Source organism: Parus major, chromosome 1 (assembly GCF_001522545.3).
Source record: "Parus major isolate Abel chromosome 1, Parus_major1.1, whole genome shotgun sequence".
Lineage (NCBI taxonomy): Eukaryota > Metazoa > Chordata > Aves > Passeriformes > Paridae > Parus > Parus major.
The window spans coordinates 14,231,213-14,246,351 of NC_031768.1; the positions used below are offsets into that span (position 1 = coordinate 14,231,213).

At 37.2% G+C, this 15,139-nt stretch overlaps 1 protein-coding gene across 7 annotated transcripts in view; it reads right to left on the minus strand.

Moving 5' to 3' along the window:
* Window positions 1–15,139, minus strand: part of CNKSR2 (connector enhancer of kinase suppressor of Ras 2) — a 205,760-nt gene that overhangs the window by 98,516 nt on the left and 92,105 nt on the right. For 5 of the 7 annotated variants that reach the window (XM_019006570.2, XM_015625115.3, XM_015625098.3 and 2 more), the window contains exon 8: window positions 12,033–12,101. The exons of the other annotated variants lie outside the window; for them this stretch is intronic. In XM_019006570.2, coding sequence (XP_018862115.1) covers window positions 12,033–12,101 — 69 coding nt within the window. The remainder of the gene's footprint in view (window positions 1–12,032; window positions 12,102–15,139) is intronic. 7 annotated transcript variants of the gene reach the window in all.

Here is a 15,139-nt window from a genome sequence, read left to right on the forward strand (position 1 = left end):
TCATTCCTCCACCACTACCTGCCCAGAGACCGTGGCCAGGCTGGGAAGCCTCACCAGAGTGCTCCAGAGTCACCCAGGGACACCCAGCAGAGCAAGACTGGCACACGGGAGCCCTGCACAGCCCTGACACATCCTCCTCATCTCCTCACCAAGCATCCACTAACCCAAATTACAGGAGGGGTTTTAACAGCCAAGGGTGCTGTTAGAGGTCCCCATCCATCACTTAGAAAGAACATACTTCCAAGCAAGTTGAGATATATTTTAAAAGAGCTCTATGTTTCTTTGGCTTTCAGCAAGCACATCTGGATGACAATATTACAACTGCCTAAAATTAAACTTTTATTTTGAATTCCTATCTGAAATTTTCAAGAATTTAACTTTTAAATAATTAAATGTTGCTCTTAAATAGTTATTTTTTTCCCCAGATAAACCTATTGCCCCCCTCATGACAAGCTTAGAAGATTGGCAATAATCTTGCTTTTCTGAAAGTAAGCATGACAGTTCATTGAATCTTTTTTTCACACAGCTGCACTCATGACATTATTCCCATACTTCTGTGTTCATTCATGAGTACTGCTGTATGTTATGATCCAGAAAGAAGATCTCTGAAGTATTAACATGCAGGCAGCTCAGATACAACTGGATGGCCCTCACCAACTATTTTTAGGATGCTATAAAATAACCTACAGTCTGAAAAGTCTAGGACCTGTATCCCCAGAGAACAGCTACATAATTTGCAAGCATCATTAGTGCAAACCCAGTACACAGTTAAACTACATCATCAAGAGGCAGAATACCAGCCAATTGGTAAACAGAACAGAGTTCATATTTTTACAGCCATAATTCTATTCTAAGGGTGACCAGAGCCACATGAAACTTAAAGAAAGCTTTCTGTACCCATTAAAAAAAAAAAAAACCTGTTATTTTTTTTCCATTACTTTAATTATTCCTGACTTGCAGATTTTAAAAAGCTTAAAGTAGTAATATCTTTACGCTTTTGAAGGAAAAATAACACCTTGCTGCTAAATAAAATCTCCTAAGCCATTTCCTATTTTCTAACTACGCGAATATGCAAAACCCACTCTAGTGTCTAATTTTAAAAGTTGTTGGACTGGGAAGATAACCAAAATTCTTTTTCTTTCAATGTTGCCTGTAATTAGTTGCATGCACCCAGAGCACTTTGACTTATCAACATTTCAGGCTTCAAACTCTTACTCATTTTTCAGCTAAAAAAAACTGAACAATTTCTAGGAGGGAAAGTATATTCACCTTAAGAAATGGGTTTTTTAAAGAACTTTCACATTGAACACCATTTTGCATTTCATGAAAAAAAAAAGTACATAAGACAGAAAACCCCAACACTGTACTTCAAATAACTATCAAACATAGCATGTTGTTAAGTAACTCAGAATCTGACAAGAAATTTAACAGCGTCATGCTGCTAAATTAACGGACTGATTTCCATGAACAGTGGCCAGAAACGAGGATGGTCAGCTGCTAGCCCCATGAAACAAATGTTAGCAGCAAATATCTTCTTCCCTTCCCCCTGCTGCAGATGCCTGAAAAGGCAAAAAAATTAATGGGAAGCCATAGGTCTTCTGTCTCCAGAAACAGGAGACAACTGGTGAGGAAACCACAAAAGGATGTTTACAGCATGGGCTAGCACAGAGATGAAATCTCTATCTCTATGCAATAAAGGAAGCAGTGTCAGGAGAGCAGCAGAAGCCTTTCAGGGATTTATCCAGGTTCTTAAGCTAGGATGATAATACCACCCACACTTGCATAATGGTTTTCTCCCAAAGAGGAGAGGTTAATAATACTGTGATTGCATAGGCTGCAATTCTAATTAAGGAGTATCTTGGCTGTATTATTTAAATCAATGCAATTTTAATTCAATGTTAAAAATCCGTTCTGTGCGTCCTTAGAATGTCACTGTTCACACTGCACTGTATCACTGCCCAAAGTCACAACAACACAGTTTGTATGTAAAGTACACTGAAAAAAATAATCATATCTTTTACTTAAATAATTCCTGATATTTCACTAGAACTTTTGCTTACTACCACCAAACCATGAAATAAGTGTTTTTTAAATTAATTTTTGGCTATGTACATGAAAGATCAAAATTAAGAGACTTTCCCAAGAATAAACTAAATTAGGATCCAAATCGAGAGTTAAGTGCAGAAATCACTGCCTTTCATTAAGCTGCTCTAAACACATTTCCTTGTCAGAACATGTATCTGACCCAGAGCTTAACTTCTACTAAGCACAGCAAAGTACCACCATAATTCAACAGACTTGACAATATTAGTAACATGACTACAGAGCACCCCAGTATAGGAGGCATCTGTATTATCCATGGGGGAACTCAAACTTGATTTCTCCAGGAACAGAGAACCAGTTCTATACTGAAGCCTGAAAACTGTTTAATAGCAATGTTTACCTTTCATTTTGTATTGATACAATCAACCTTCAGCTCAGAGCTACCCCATTTTTTTGCTTTTGAGTCATTGCCAGCACAACATCCTAGAACAAATAAAGGAGCATATTTGTTGGAAGAGCAAAGACTCCAACTTGATGGGTTTGATTATATATCTTACTGACATACAGGTCAGTTACTGGGTACAATTTCTGAGGAAGAAGGGTCTCATTTCCATATTTTAGGGTATGGCTCTAAAAAAATGGGGTTGGTTCCAGTTCAGATTTGGTGTATCTCTGAAATTTGAAGCATTTTCCTTCACTTGGGCACCTGCAGTACCTGGCAGTCTGTAGTGTGGTAATTATAAGGCATCTGTCTCCTCAACCAGGCGTACAGACAACCAGAAAATACAGCTACTGGCAATTTGGGAGGTTTCCACTCAACCCTCCATCTAGTTTCCAAACATGGATCTCAGCATTATTTATCCTCAGAGGGACTAAACTCAGTCTTTCAAATACTACAAAGGTGTCTCAAGCAGCAAGATATGCATAACTTCCATGGGGGCAAAGCACTGTGCTGATGGGACTACACAAACACAAACCCCCATCATACAACAGGCAAGAAACCATTAGGTCCTTGCACTGGGATAGGGAAATAAGGGTTTTGGTTCCAATTCCCAGAGACCACTTTTTGTGTAATATAAAGGCAATACAAACACACACTGCAGAGAATAGGGTCTGAGAGCCCCATTGTGATGAGCAGGCTCTTTCTTCAGCAAGGACACAAAATTAAGTTCATATGAACAAAGGTGCTGCCATCAGAGTCCTTCCTTGGCCTCGTTTTCAAAAGCTTCCAGGGAATACATGGAGAGCCTGGGTGCCTATTCATTTCAGCAGGGCTTCTAGCAAAGGGCACTATCTCCCCAGCCTAAGAAGAGACATTTCAGCATCCTTGGGTGGCCTTGGGTGAGCGCTAAGAAAACTCAACTGATGATAAATATCTAAGCAGGCACAGAGAGCCGGTGGCACAAGCTGGAGGCTCAGGCAGGATTTAGGCAGACTGGCTCACACCCTGGTTTCTCACAGACTAAGCTGCAGTATGGATGTGGATAGCTTTCCCCTTCCTCAGGGCAGAGGAATAGCCAATTTCTCTACATTTCATGTGGCATTAGGAATGTGCTTCTCAGGAGTGAACCTGCAGTATTAACCCCCAGCCACATTTGCCTTACAGGAACTTGTTCGTGTGGCCCTGTGCTTCATCTCACAATTGGAATTTGACTTATGTGTGTGTGTATTTCACAGTCACATATTTAAATTCCCTAAGTGCTTGTCCTGGAACTAAAACAATAAATATATATAAATATACATGCATACACATATATAATTCTTTTCAGATTAGATTTACATTATCAAAACTTAATATTTGAGAATGATTCCAGTGAGTCAGTAATTCCAGTCTTTGACACTCCCCAGCTTTTCAGTGTATAAATAAACTACTTGAGATCCCCAGCTGCCCTGCAGCTAAACTGTGCTGCTACCCTTGAAGCAGATGTTTCTTGAGACTAAATTCACATAGTGAAAAAAAATTAAGATGTGTACAAAGAAATTGGAAAAAAAAATCCTTAAGGTCACTAATGACCAAGCAAACTGAAAAAAAATTCAAATCCAAAAAAAGCCTGTAAGTGAGCTGGAAACTTATGCAGCATCACTTTGCTAAAGGAAGGACAGAGATATGGAGATAAAAGAAATTGTCATTAAAAGGCAATAATTATTGACTCATGACAGAGCTTTTCTTTTTCTTTTTTCCATTTTACTTCTATTAAAATAAGCAGCCATAGACTTTGTAGTCTGTTCAAGCAACTGAGTTGTTTTAATCCAGTACTGAGTTTTTTTAAATAAAAATTTACATATTCAGAATATATCTATTCAAATAATAGAATTTCCCTTGCTTTAATTTTTCCTCCCATGTGACAGAGCATGAATTTGCTTTTATTACTGTTTTGATCTATTTTTACAACAACTATCACTGTCTTGCACTTCCTCAGAGTTATCTCCTAATTTCATCAGAATTACGCAACAGAACATCAGGCTGGAAGCCGAAGATGAGCTGTGTCATAACCACAGCTGCTACCTGCACAAAGCACAGAAGTATTCAAAATTATTCCATCCTAAATCATATGAGGTCCAGGCTGTGCACAATTGAAATGTCAGTTGTGCTTATACGCACAACATTGAAGACATTCCTCTTAAGCTTTCATGATCCTTTCTAGAGTGTACTTCAGTTTTCAGTAACCTCAGTTAAAAGGAAATTATAAGCAGCAGTATATTACTTGCTTTCCTTTCCAAATACACATACCTGAACATACACTAACAGTAATCCTTTTTAACCTGTTCTTATGAGACAAAAGGAGTAATATAATCTGTATTCTGCTCTACAGGCATCAAAAAAGTTAACAATAAAAAACTCTAATTCTACTTAATATCTCCTAGCTGGCGTAAAAAAAATACTCTAATTAGATATTCTGAAATTACCATCTTAACTGAAGAATTTACAGTATTCTCACTACAGAGAACATACTGTTAAAATTTTAATTTAAACTGCCTACAAATACAAATTGTACCATGATTTGTAGCCAGTAGCAACTACTGAGAATATGAAAATAATTTTTATCAGGAATACATGCAAAAACATTTCGGCAGCACATTTCAATATTTATGTTGAAAATACTAATACCATTTACAGCACCACTTAGAGGATTTTTTTTTTCTATGGAAACGCTACCGTGTGGTGGGAAAAAGCAAAAAAGAAAAAAACCTCTAAAAAATAAAACCATTAAAATACATCATCTTTCAGTGTGTTCAGTGCAGAAAGATGAATTTATCAATTAGGTCGCAAAAAATACTCCACAGAATACTGCAGCAGCTTTTAGCAATCCTCAGGAGTATAGTCCTAAGTATAGCTTGTATAAAAATACTACTTGGAAATGGACCCAGAAATGTGGCTACTGCCAGTGGTGACACTATGAAGGCCCACCAGTGACACAGAAAAAGTCTCCTGGTGTTTGTAGAGGATTTCTCACCGCAATTACACTGTTTTCAAAAGATGCTTTGGTGCCTAAAAGTCAGCCCAGGTGTGTATTCCCAAACAACAGCTGTACAAAACAGTCTGTCTTCAATTACAAAAGAACTTTTCTCCCCCACAGAAAAATAATTTAAACTCAGTATGACTGTTGTCTGCTGAATGTTCATATAATCACACAAGTAAAGCACCAAGGCTCAAGAGCAGTAGAGCTGTCCATTCTGGGGAACAGCCAGGACAGAATAAAAAAAATCTGGTTTTGAGTAAGCTGTAGGACATAGCAAATGGCATTTGGTGAGCAAGACCACAATCAGCCAGCAAAGAATACTTCTAGAAATACTGTATGGGTACTGAAGCCACGTCCCAGGCACACAAGATGATAAGCACCTCTTGTTGCACCAGCTTCTTGAAAGAACTTCCTGAAAGGCCTTGTACAACTTCAGCCTTTCAGTGTTTGACTGTTCACAGCTCCATCGTTTCCAAAGCAATCCCACAGATGAGGTTTACTATGCCCAGCACATATCCTAGTGCACTGAACTGAGCAGAGGGTGGGGACCAGGTGCTCTGGAGCACAGAACCAAGAGCACACTGCATGTGGGATGCCAGTGACATACGGGACCAAATGTGCCGCTCACAAAGCCAGAGGCAGTAAGGAGCAGTTTCCATAACCATTTGTGATTTACGAATGACACTGACAGTGTTTACTTTCCATTCTTGGGCACAGTCAACCACGTTTAATGCTTTCAGCTAAGACAAGCGGGTTGACTTTAAATTAAGGTAGAAAAACTGACATAGTTTAGTTCTGTTATCATCTAGGAGGCAGGTAGCTATTGAATGACAGCAGTGGCCTTTTGCTGCAACAAAATTCCACTGAAACATGACAGAGGTGTGCTTAAGTGTGAAAATTTAATGAGGAAAACTATTTAAAGTTTGGCAGAAATGTGAAGCAGCATGGGCTGGCCAAAGCTTATACTGGTCTAACACAGATGTGACTCGTTTGTTGGCTGTTCTGTCCTGCCAGAGATAGAAGTGCAACTGGATGCCCACAATGGCACACCAACCTATTTATGTAAGAATGAGCTTGTGCTCACCAAAGCGGTGTGTGTTCCACACATCAACCCCAAACAACCCCCAGGGATCTACTGGAAAGAGATTCCATGGACAAGAGCATCCAGCGTTTGTTCCCATGGAGAAATGAAAAATCATGTTTTCTCACACATTTCGTTTCTGCAATACCACACTTCCCTGGCATATGCAATATAAAATAATATACTTGTGGGTAACTGCGTATCTACGTAAAAAAGATAACACAAGTAACACCTTATAGTCTCAACACAAATTCCATGGTAAAAGGGAATAGACAAAAGTACTTCTTCTTTTGAAGGGACCATGATAATTTAGTTTGTAATTTCTGAGTACTACACAATACTTATGGAGATTGGAAAAACAGGATAGGGACTGCAGACCAAAACTGACAAAAAGTGTGGACCCCTTATCCTGGCAAACTACAAAGAGTTTAGGACAGAGCCCTACAGAACTAGGTTACTTCCATAAAGACTTCCATTAACATTTCTGGATAGCCCTAAAAAGCCCTAAAAAGCTTTTAAAACTAAGTATTTGTGTTAACATTTACCAAACTTTTCCAAACAGAGAAAACCCAAGGATTCAGAAAGGATTAAAAGCATGATTTGAGAGCTGTTCCTCTATCTCCTCCTCCATAAGAGCACATGCATGACAGCAATAGAAGGAAACTGAATAAAAAGCTTATTTCCCTTGAACTTTTATGATTTGCTGGGCTGTTTTTTTGTTCAAGTCAAGCATCATAAGAAAATAAAAATACTGTTTTAAATAAAGATATTTTTAATGGAAGTAGTATAAGGTGTGAAACATCTTATATTAAAAGCTTGGACTGACTCAGCTGGCCCCTCCCTTGTACTATTCCAGCTCACTTCCCTGCTAAGCCTCTTTAGAAATACTGCCCCATTAAAAGCCAAGTTAACAAGGCTTTAAATGAAATACCTGTATTCACAAAAGCCTAGCTGGATCTGAAACAGTGCAGAAAAACCAAGTAAGTATTTGCAACTTCATTTTTCTACTTAGAGGTGTTTTGTTTTGTTTGGTATCCCCCCCAAATAAGAAGCCATCTACTGCAAACTCCATTTTGGATGCATACACTCCAGAGATTCACATGCACCCCAAGTTCAGTATTTCCTATTAACTGGAGTTTACCATCTTCCAACAAATACTGAGACATTCTGTGGAAGTTGAACTCCCTCACTAATTGTACAGTAAAAGTTGAAAATCTGTTTCATTTTCCTAAACAAAGATTTAAATTAGGATTAGTATCTAGAAAAGCATCATACACTTAAGTGTATACCCTTCTAACAAAGCAAGGTATGATCTTGTAAATATATCTGTTGTGTTTCAGAGGAATTTTAGAAAAATCTCCTCTAAGTTTTTGTAATGTAAATATAAAAAGAGTTCCTGTAAGTCAATTATGTGGACTTGGTTTGGCACAAAGGAGAGAAATCTGCTGTATAAAAGCTGAGTGTATCTACTACAAGATGCCAGAAGAAACAACTGCAACTTATAGGTGTTAAATACATTAAACCTACCAGCTTCTACATGCAACATCAATTGATAATTGACCATAGTCACCTATTTTTTCCCATCATCAATATTTATGTAAGTTCTGATGAATTTTAGCCAACAAACAAAAATTTTGGGAATCCACTAGTCTATCACGTCATATCAAACGTGCAGAAGTCACATCATACTTGTATTCAAAGTATATGCAATATGCCAAATACCCTTCCAAAATAAAGAAACTATTACACAAGAACAGATTGTTAAGCAAGAATCCCATACCATCCTGAGTTTGTACATCCCTTTTTTCTGCTTGGAGTATTTTTTCTACTGTTTTATGACTGATGCAAACAGAAAGAGTACTGTGGAGAGTATTAATTCATTTAAGTAATAATACTGTGCCGTGCACTTTCAGTTGGTTAAAAAAAAAACAACACTATCTTGAGCCAAAACAGGCTCTAGAATTATATATGGGCAGAAACCTGAGTACTGCAGTACAGTGCAAATTCTGAAATATCTGAAGGAGGATATTCTGGTTTTGCTTGTTTGTTCACACTGGAAATATTTTAGACACACAGGCTTTTAGAGAAGATTAAGGATAAAACTTGCAGGGAAGTTTAGGAGAATACATTGTATAAATTCTCTGAATCTTAATAGAGGAGTCATAGAATCACAGAATTGTTTGGGTTGGAAGGGACCTTAAAGATCATCTAGCATCAAACCCCCTGCCACAGGCAAGAGACATCCCCACAAAGCCCTGTCCAAACTGGCCTTGAACATTTCCAGGAATGGGGCATCTACAGCTTCTCTGGGTAACTTTTTCCAGTCCTTTACAAGCCTCCTAGCAAGGAATTTCTTCCTAGCACCTAATCTAAACTTGTTCTCTTTCAATTCAAAGTTATTCCCCTTGGCCTATCAATAAAGGCCCTCATAAAAAGTCCCTCTGTAGCTCTCTTACAGCCCCTTTAGTTACTGGAAGATGCTACAAAACCTCCCCAAAGCCTTTTCTTCTCTAGGCCGAACAATCCCAACTCCCTGTCTGTTCTCATAGGAGAGGCATTCCAGCCCTGGATCATCTTTATGATCTCCTCTGGGCTTGGCTCAACAAGTCCATGGTTTTCTCATGCTGGAGGGACTTATGACCCTTAGTTACAGAGCTACTGAAGAATAGATCTGTCCTGTAAGGCAAAACTGACACAGAAGATTCACATAGCTATTTAACCTCAAGAAACCACTATTTAAAGGACAATTTTCTGAACATTAACTTTTCACTGACTTTAGACCTAATCAATTTCTTTTTTTTTAATTTAGAAGATTCAAACAGTCCAAACATCCAGCCAGCAACAAGTGGGATAATTCTGTTATGCGTGTTTTCTATCAAATAGCAAACAATCAAAATAATCACTCGAAATTCTTTGATTTCACTGCCAAATGAAAAACTACAAAGATTAAGCATGACTACAAGAAAAGGATGTCAATAGACAAATTAAAACTATTTGACACCCAGTATTAGGACATGCATAATGAAAATCAGTATAAATCCCTTAACCATTCTCCTACTTCGTCATGCTGCTTATTTGAAAGCCAGTGGGCTTTCAGAAAAAGTAGCTTTTTCATAGTTATTACAATGTGATTCTTGTAGAAAGTATTATCTAACATGTTGGATTTTTAATTGTATGGAACTTTTCTTCCTCATATTTGTATTTACTCTTTGAAATGGAAAGTAGAAAAGCATGACATTAACTTCAATTTGACGGAAGAATACACTGAAATAACTGAAAAAAAAATTAAAAAACCCACTAGTAAATCAACACTTGTAAAGCTGTAGACTTCCCTACAGCTTTAGAACTAGGTATTTAAAAATTTTACTGAGTTATTTCCATGATCAATACTAGTGAAGAGTTAGATATGATAGGTATGATAAGTTACAGGGACCAAGTTGTCCTGTATTTGCAGCTGGTGAGCAGTATATCAAGTGTGGAAAAATATCAATGAACAGTAAAACCAAAACGTAGTATCTTCAGAATTATTTATCTCCTAAGCAAGAGTCACTGTAAGGAATAACACCTCTTCCCAGAAAAACGGATTCCTAGAATTGGAAAGTAAATTCCTCATGACAAGGGCTGGAGTACAAAAGGATTTACTTAGACTCTTGTTGAATCCTGGTTCAGTGTACTTTTGCAAAGATAACATGGGAGGTACTACCACATTTCTGAGAAAATCCTAGTTGACTTCCACTGTGGAAAATCAACACTAGAACAGGAGAGAATTACTTGTATACATTGTATACAATATCAATGGTAACAACTATTTCAATTGTATTGTTGATACAACAAAGCAAAGCGTAAGTAAATGTGTGGTTTAGTCAATTACTAAATAACTCTTATTACCATTTAAAAGTTCGTCTAAGCTCTCTATGGGCCTTTTCCCTAGAAATACAATTACTTTTTTCTCTGCCTCTGAAAATACTTCACTTATGCAAAATACGAGACACCCAAATCCTACATTAAACATTCCATCCAGGTAGGTAAGAAAGCTCATCTTAAGGCTAGTTAAAATATTACTTTTAGTGTTAGGGTTAAAAATTTGATCTTTCCATCAAATAAATGGCCTGTAGATGTGCTAAGAAAACTAGAATAGATACCTAGCCAACTGTAAATTTTCCAGTTGACAAGGCAACTTCACAGCAGCATCAAATTTTTTGGGAAAAATAGATAGCTAGCACTGAATGTTTAATTATGTGCTTCTTCAGATGTCTGTACATTTTAATAGCCAAAATAATAATGTTCTAAAACATTTTTCAAATTAAATTGATGTCATAAGCTCCCTTTGTGCAGGAAAACAGAGAAATTAGTCATCAACTGTACATGAAAAGTAATCATGGGATTACTTATAGTCCTTATAAACACTTATAAAGAAGCTGTATGGCCAAGCCAGTATCAAAAGTCATCCTGACTTGCCAAATTTATCAATTTATTCAATTACATTGCATAGCTCAAACGACAGCTTCTCATCTGTTAAGTTCTACATATGGACAGAATATTTGATTTCGAACTGAACTGGAGGGTATAGTGAAATATTGCCCTAATATGTGCAGGGGAGCTGATATGATGTACAATGGCCTAAAGCTGGAAGTGAAGCCCCGTGTGGAATGACAAAACACAACTTTTAACAAATGGCTGCTGCACTAATACCATATATTGACCTTCGTTAATCTCAAGAAACTACATACTTTGGGAAAAGAGTAGCTGCTTTCTATATTTTAAGCCTGCCTTTTCTCTTACAAAGCTATACCTTAGAAAAGGTAAATTAATTTTAACAGTTCACTAATCCTAAATAAAAGCACCAGGTACTAATAAGTATCTGTTCCAACAAAGAGCAATTTGCATGGTATTAGTTTTCTTGACTATCATATCTGAAAGGTTTGTTTAAGTTTCCAAGTTTAAAACATGTCTTTAACTTAAGTCAATCACCCTAGATGCCCATGTGGGAAGTTCTCATGCTTGTCTTCTTGAAAACAACACTCTACACTTCCTGGTACATTTAGAAAGTAGTAAGTTTTCCAGCTCCCAGGAAGCATTCTTGATCTTAAACCCACATGGGCAAAATATTTCCAACTCCCTGCATACCTTCAACACAAAATTTCCATTACACTTAAACCAACTGTTTATTAGCAGTGCATAGGCAAGCAGAAAACAGCCTAACAGATCGTTCAAGCCTTTCAAGTACAGATATTTAGCCTAATTTGGTATCTCCTGTAATACTCAGATGATCAGGTTTTAGCTTAAGACTTCAAAACTATGTGGTTTCAAAAGAGAAAAGGAAAATTTAGATGTTAGAAGAAATAATGAGTTATAAAAACACATTTTTCTACACAATTCTTCTCTACACATGCTAATGTGCCCCGACACCTCTATCTCCAATTGACACAGAACATAGTTATACATACCACAGTTTGGTGGTTAACTTGAATCACTTCATCCCCAGCATGGATTTTCTTGCACCGATCTGCAGGTGACTGAATTTAAAATAAAAGAGATGATCAAGAATACAGGTCTTACCAGCCATCATCTCTCTTTCAGCAGTATGATTGCTAAGCTATGGAAATCAGGTTAGATTGATAGACATCCTACTGTGAAATAAAGAATTAAAGAAATATTTAATAAATCAGTTTTTCTTGTTGGAGAAAAATGATATGCACTATTCTACACAATAAAATCACATGTTAAGAAAGGTATGAATATATATAACTGAGTCCTAAGGATTTCTTTGGAATTTCATCCTGACAAAAGGATGCTTTAATCTGCTGGACATCTCTTAAGTCTTGAAAGCCAATATCTGGCTGACTTTTGAACCTACCAAGACTAACTGGCAATTCTTCATAAACAAATTTCATAAAATTGTCTTTTTATTCCAGAACATTTCAATATGTTGCAGAGAGCTTTAGTAAATTACTGTTCTGCAAAGAGTACACAAGACAAGAAGACTGGGTTAGGTACAACCTAGGAAGAGCAAGTGAGTTAATAGTAACTTTGGTTTTAGAACATTATTAGGGTGAAAGAAATGAAACTATCATCAAAATCCTACAGTGATCACACTTTCAAAAAAGCAAACTAGTTTTGTACTTTGCTTTTGCCTCAAAAAGAAATCTCGGTAACAACAAAAAAAACCAAAATAAAAATAAAAACCACAACAAAAAAGCCTCTTCCATAAAGTGAAAGCCCCAAAAATTTTCCTTTCTTTTCTCTTTACAGTAGAACAACTGCTTTCTGAGAGAAATACCTATATGTTTAAAGGAAAATAAATTCCTTCAGATTTTCAGAGTCACACCTTTATTTTTCTCACAATACTGTAGCTGCCAGAAGGCAGTTAATTGTCTGAACAGTAGAAGGTGAGACTGACAGTTTGAAAAAAGAACCCAAAGGAAACATAGTTGCTCAGGAGCAGATTTCCAAAAAAAAACCCCCAAAAACAAAACAAACAAAAAAACTCAAAAAACAACACACCAAAAAAAAAATCTGCTACAAATTTTATGTTAAAGAATGAAATTAGTTTAATTTTCAGGTGAGATAACAGGTCATCTGAAGAAAATGCTTCAGGCCTGAAATGTGGATTTTTTTGTAATAATCTATGTACTTATATGCCCATTCAAAACACACATCCCACAACTAAGCCATGACTTTCTAGTTCAACTACAATTAATTAATGGCCTTAGTTAAGGGCAGCGTACAAATGAAAGATATCCAAGAGACATGAGAGGCTGAAAGAACTCATGACTCAGTCCTAGCAGACATTGCACAGAACATCCTGAATCAATCTGGGCTGGTAAGAATGACATTTTACTTATATAAAGAACACCAGCCTCAAAATATTGGTGCTATTTAAGCAATAAAGGCATTGGCCAAATGACTTGGGGAAAAATTTTAACACTGGTGATTATGTCCTAATGATCTGTCTTCTGTCTGCCATTTCACTACTCACACTTACTCATTCATACCTCTAAAATCTTTATAATCCTCCTATGTAACACAGCTCTTTTAGCTCATATGTAGTTAAGACTTTTAAAATGCAAATGCAAGTGAATTCCGTGTCATTACCCTTGAACTCCTCAGGACTGTATTAAGATACATCCTTTGCTTTACAGTGTCTTCAGCATTTGCAACTTAAATCTTGACAAAACAGGTCAAATTTGCCAAGCCATTAAAACATGGTCGAAGAATCTTCAAACTGGAAAAGTCTATGTTAAAAAATGCCTCATTGCTATTATGCCTCAAATAAAAAGTGAGGTAAAAATAATTTATAAATATATGTCAAGGCTCTGGTGTTAAGAAGTGGTTGTAACTCCTGTTCCTGTAACTCCTGTAACTTCCTCTCCAGTGAAAAACAGACCTTGCTGTAAAATAGTATTTTTTATCATGGCCATCTAAGGAAAACAGAGGAGAATCAATAAGGTGTTTTTTAAATGTATATGCTGATCATTAAGCACACAATCCCCTCAAGAAGTCCTACTAGGAGGAACAGTGTACTACACCACAGCTGTATCTTCATCAGCTGGTAATTCTACAGGGAGCTGAAGAGATGGAAGCACCTGTCACTGAGGCTCATACATCAGTAACTAAAAGCTACTCAGAATCTGCTTAGATTTATTCTTTAGGATAGATTTAGTTTTGTCCTTCAGGCTAAATGTTGTCTTTTTCCTATTCCCCTGGAATACTCACACTCTCTGAAAGCCCAATTTAGAGCCCCTGGAGCACAACTGCTGCATGCCCACAGTGGAGATTTTGGTACTATTTCTTCTGAAAACCTCTCTTCCCTGTGATCTAAGGGCACCATGCAAAAGCAACCAGATGATGTTAAGTGACGACACAGAAAGCAATCCCTTCAAAGCCACATTCCTGCTGGAGATGCACTGCATGCCATTACTTTAGGAAAATGTTCTTTTTTATTGGAAAACCAAAGGAAAAAATGGTCTTATTTGAAGGACATATTTGGTTTGTGAATTAAAAGAATCTCTCCAACATGGTCTGGATGGGCTACTCAACAAGAAACGTAAAATCTTCTGTTGGACCAAATGACCCTTTAGATTGTAACTTCCAAACAAAAGACAGAAGCCACAAACTGGAAAGCTCAGCTTGCTTTAATGCTACAGGGCCACCAGAGAGAAGCCCTTACAGGGCAGAGACCTGTGAGGAACCCTGCTTTCTCTCAGTCCAAGCTTCAGAGCTCAGCTGCTTTGATTTGGCATGGCTAATGTGCTGGGGGAGATGACTCCTAATGCTGAACAGCGAGATCCAAACTCTAACGGGCTTTGCAGCGAGAGACATCAAACACCTGAAAGGCCAGACAGAAAAAGCAGAACTGTTATTACAAAACTACTCTCTTACACTAATGTGGAGAGCACTACCATGATACTGTGTTTAATACATACACATGTTCTTCTCCAGGATCTTTCAAGACAGGTAATTCTGTCACTGTCTCACTTGGAAGAGAAAACTTGGAAATTTAAAGGACACAAAATTTTCTTCAAATGCAAGAAAATTTGGATTCTTGTTTCCA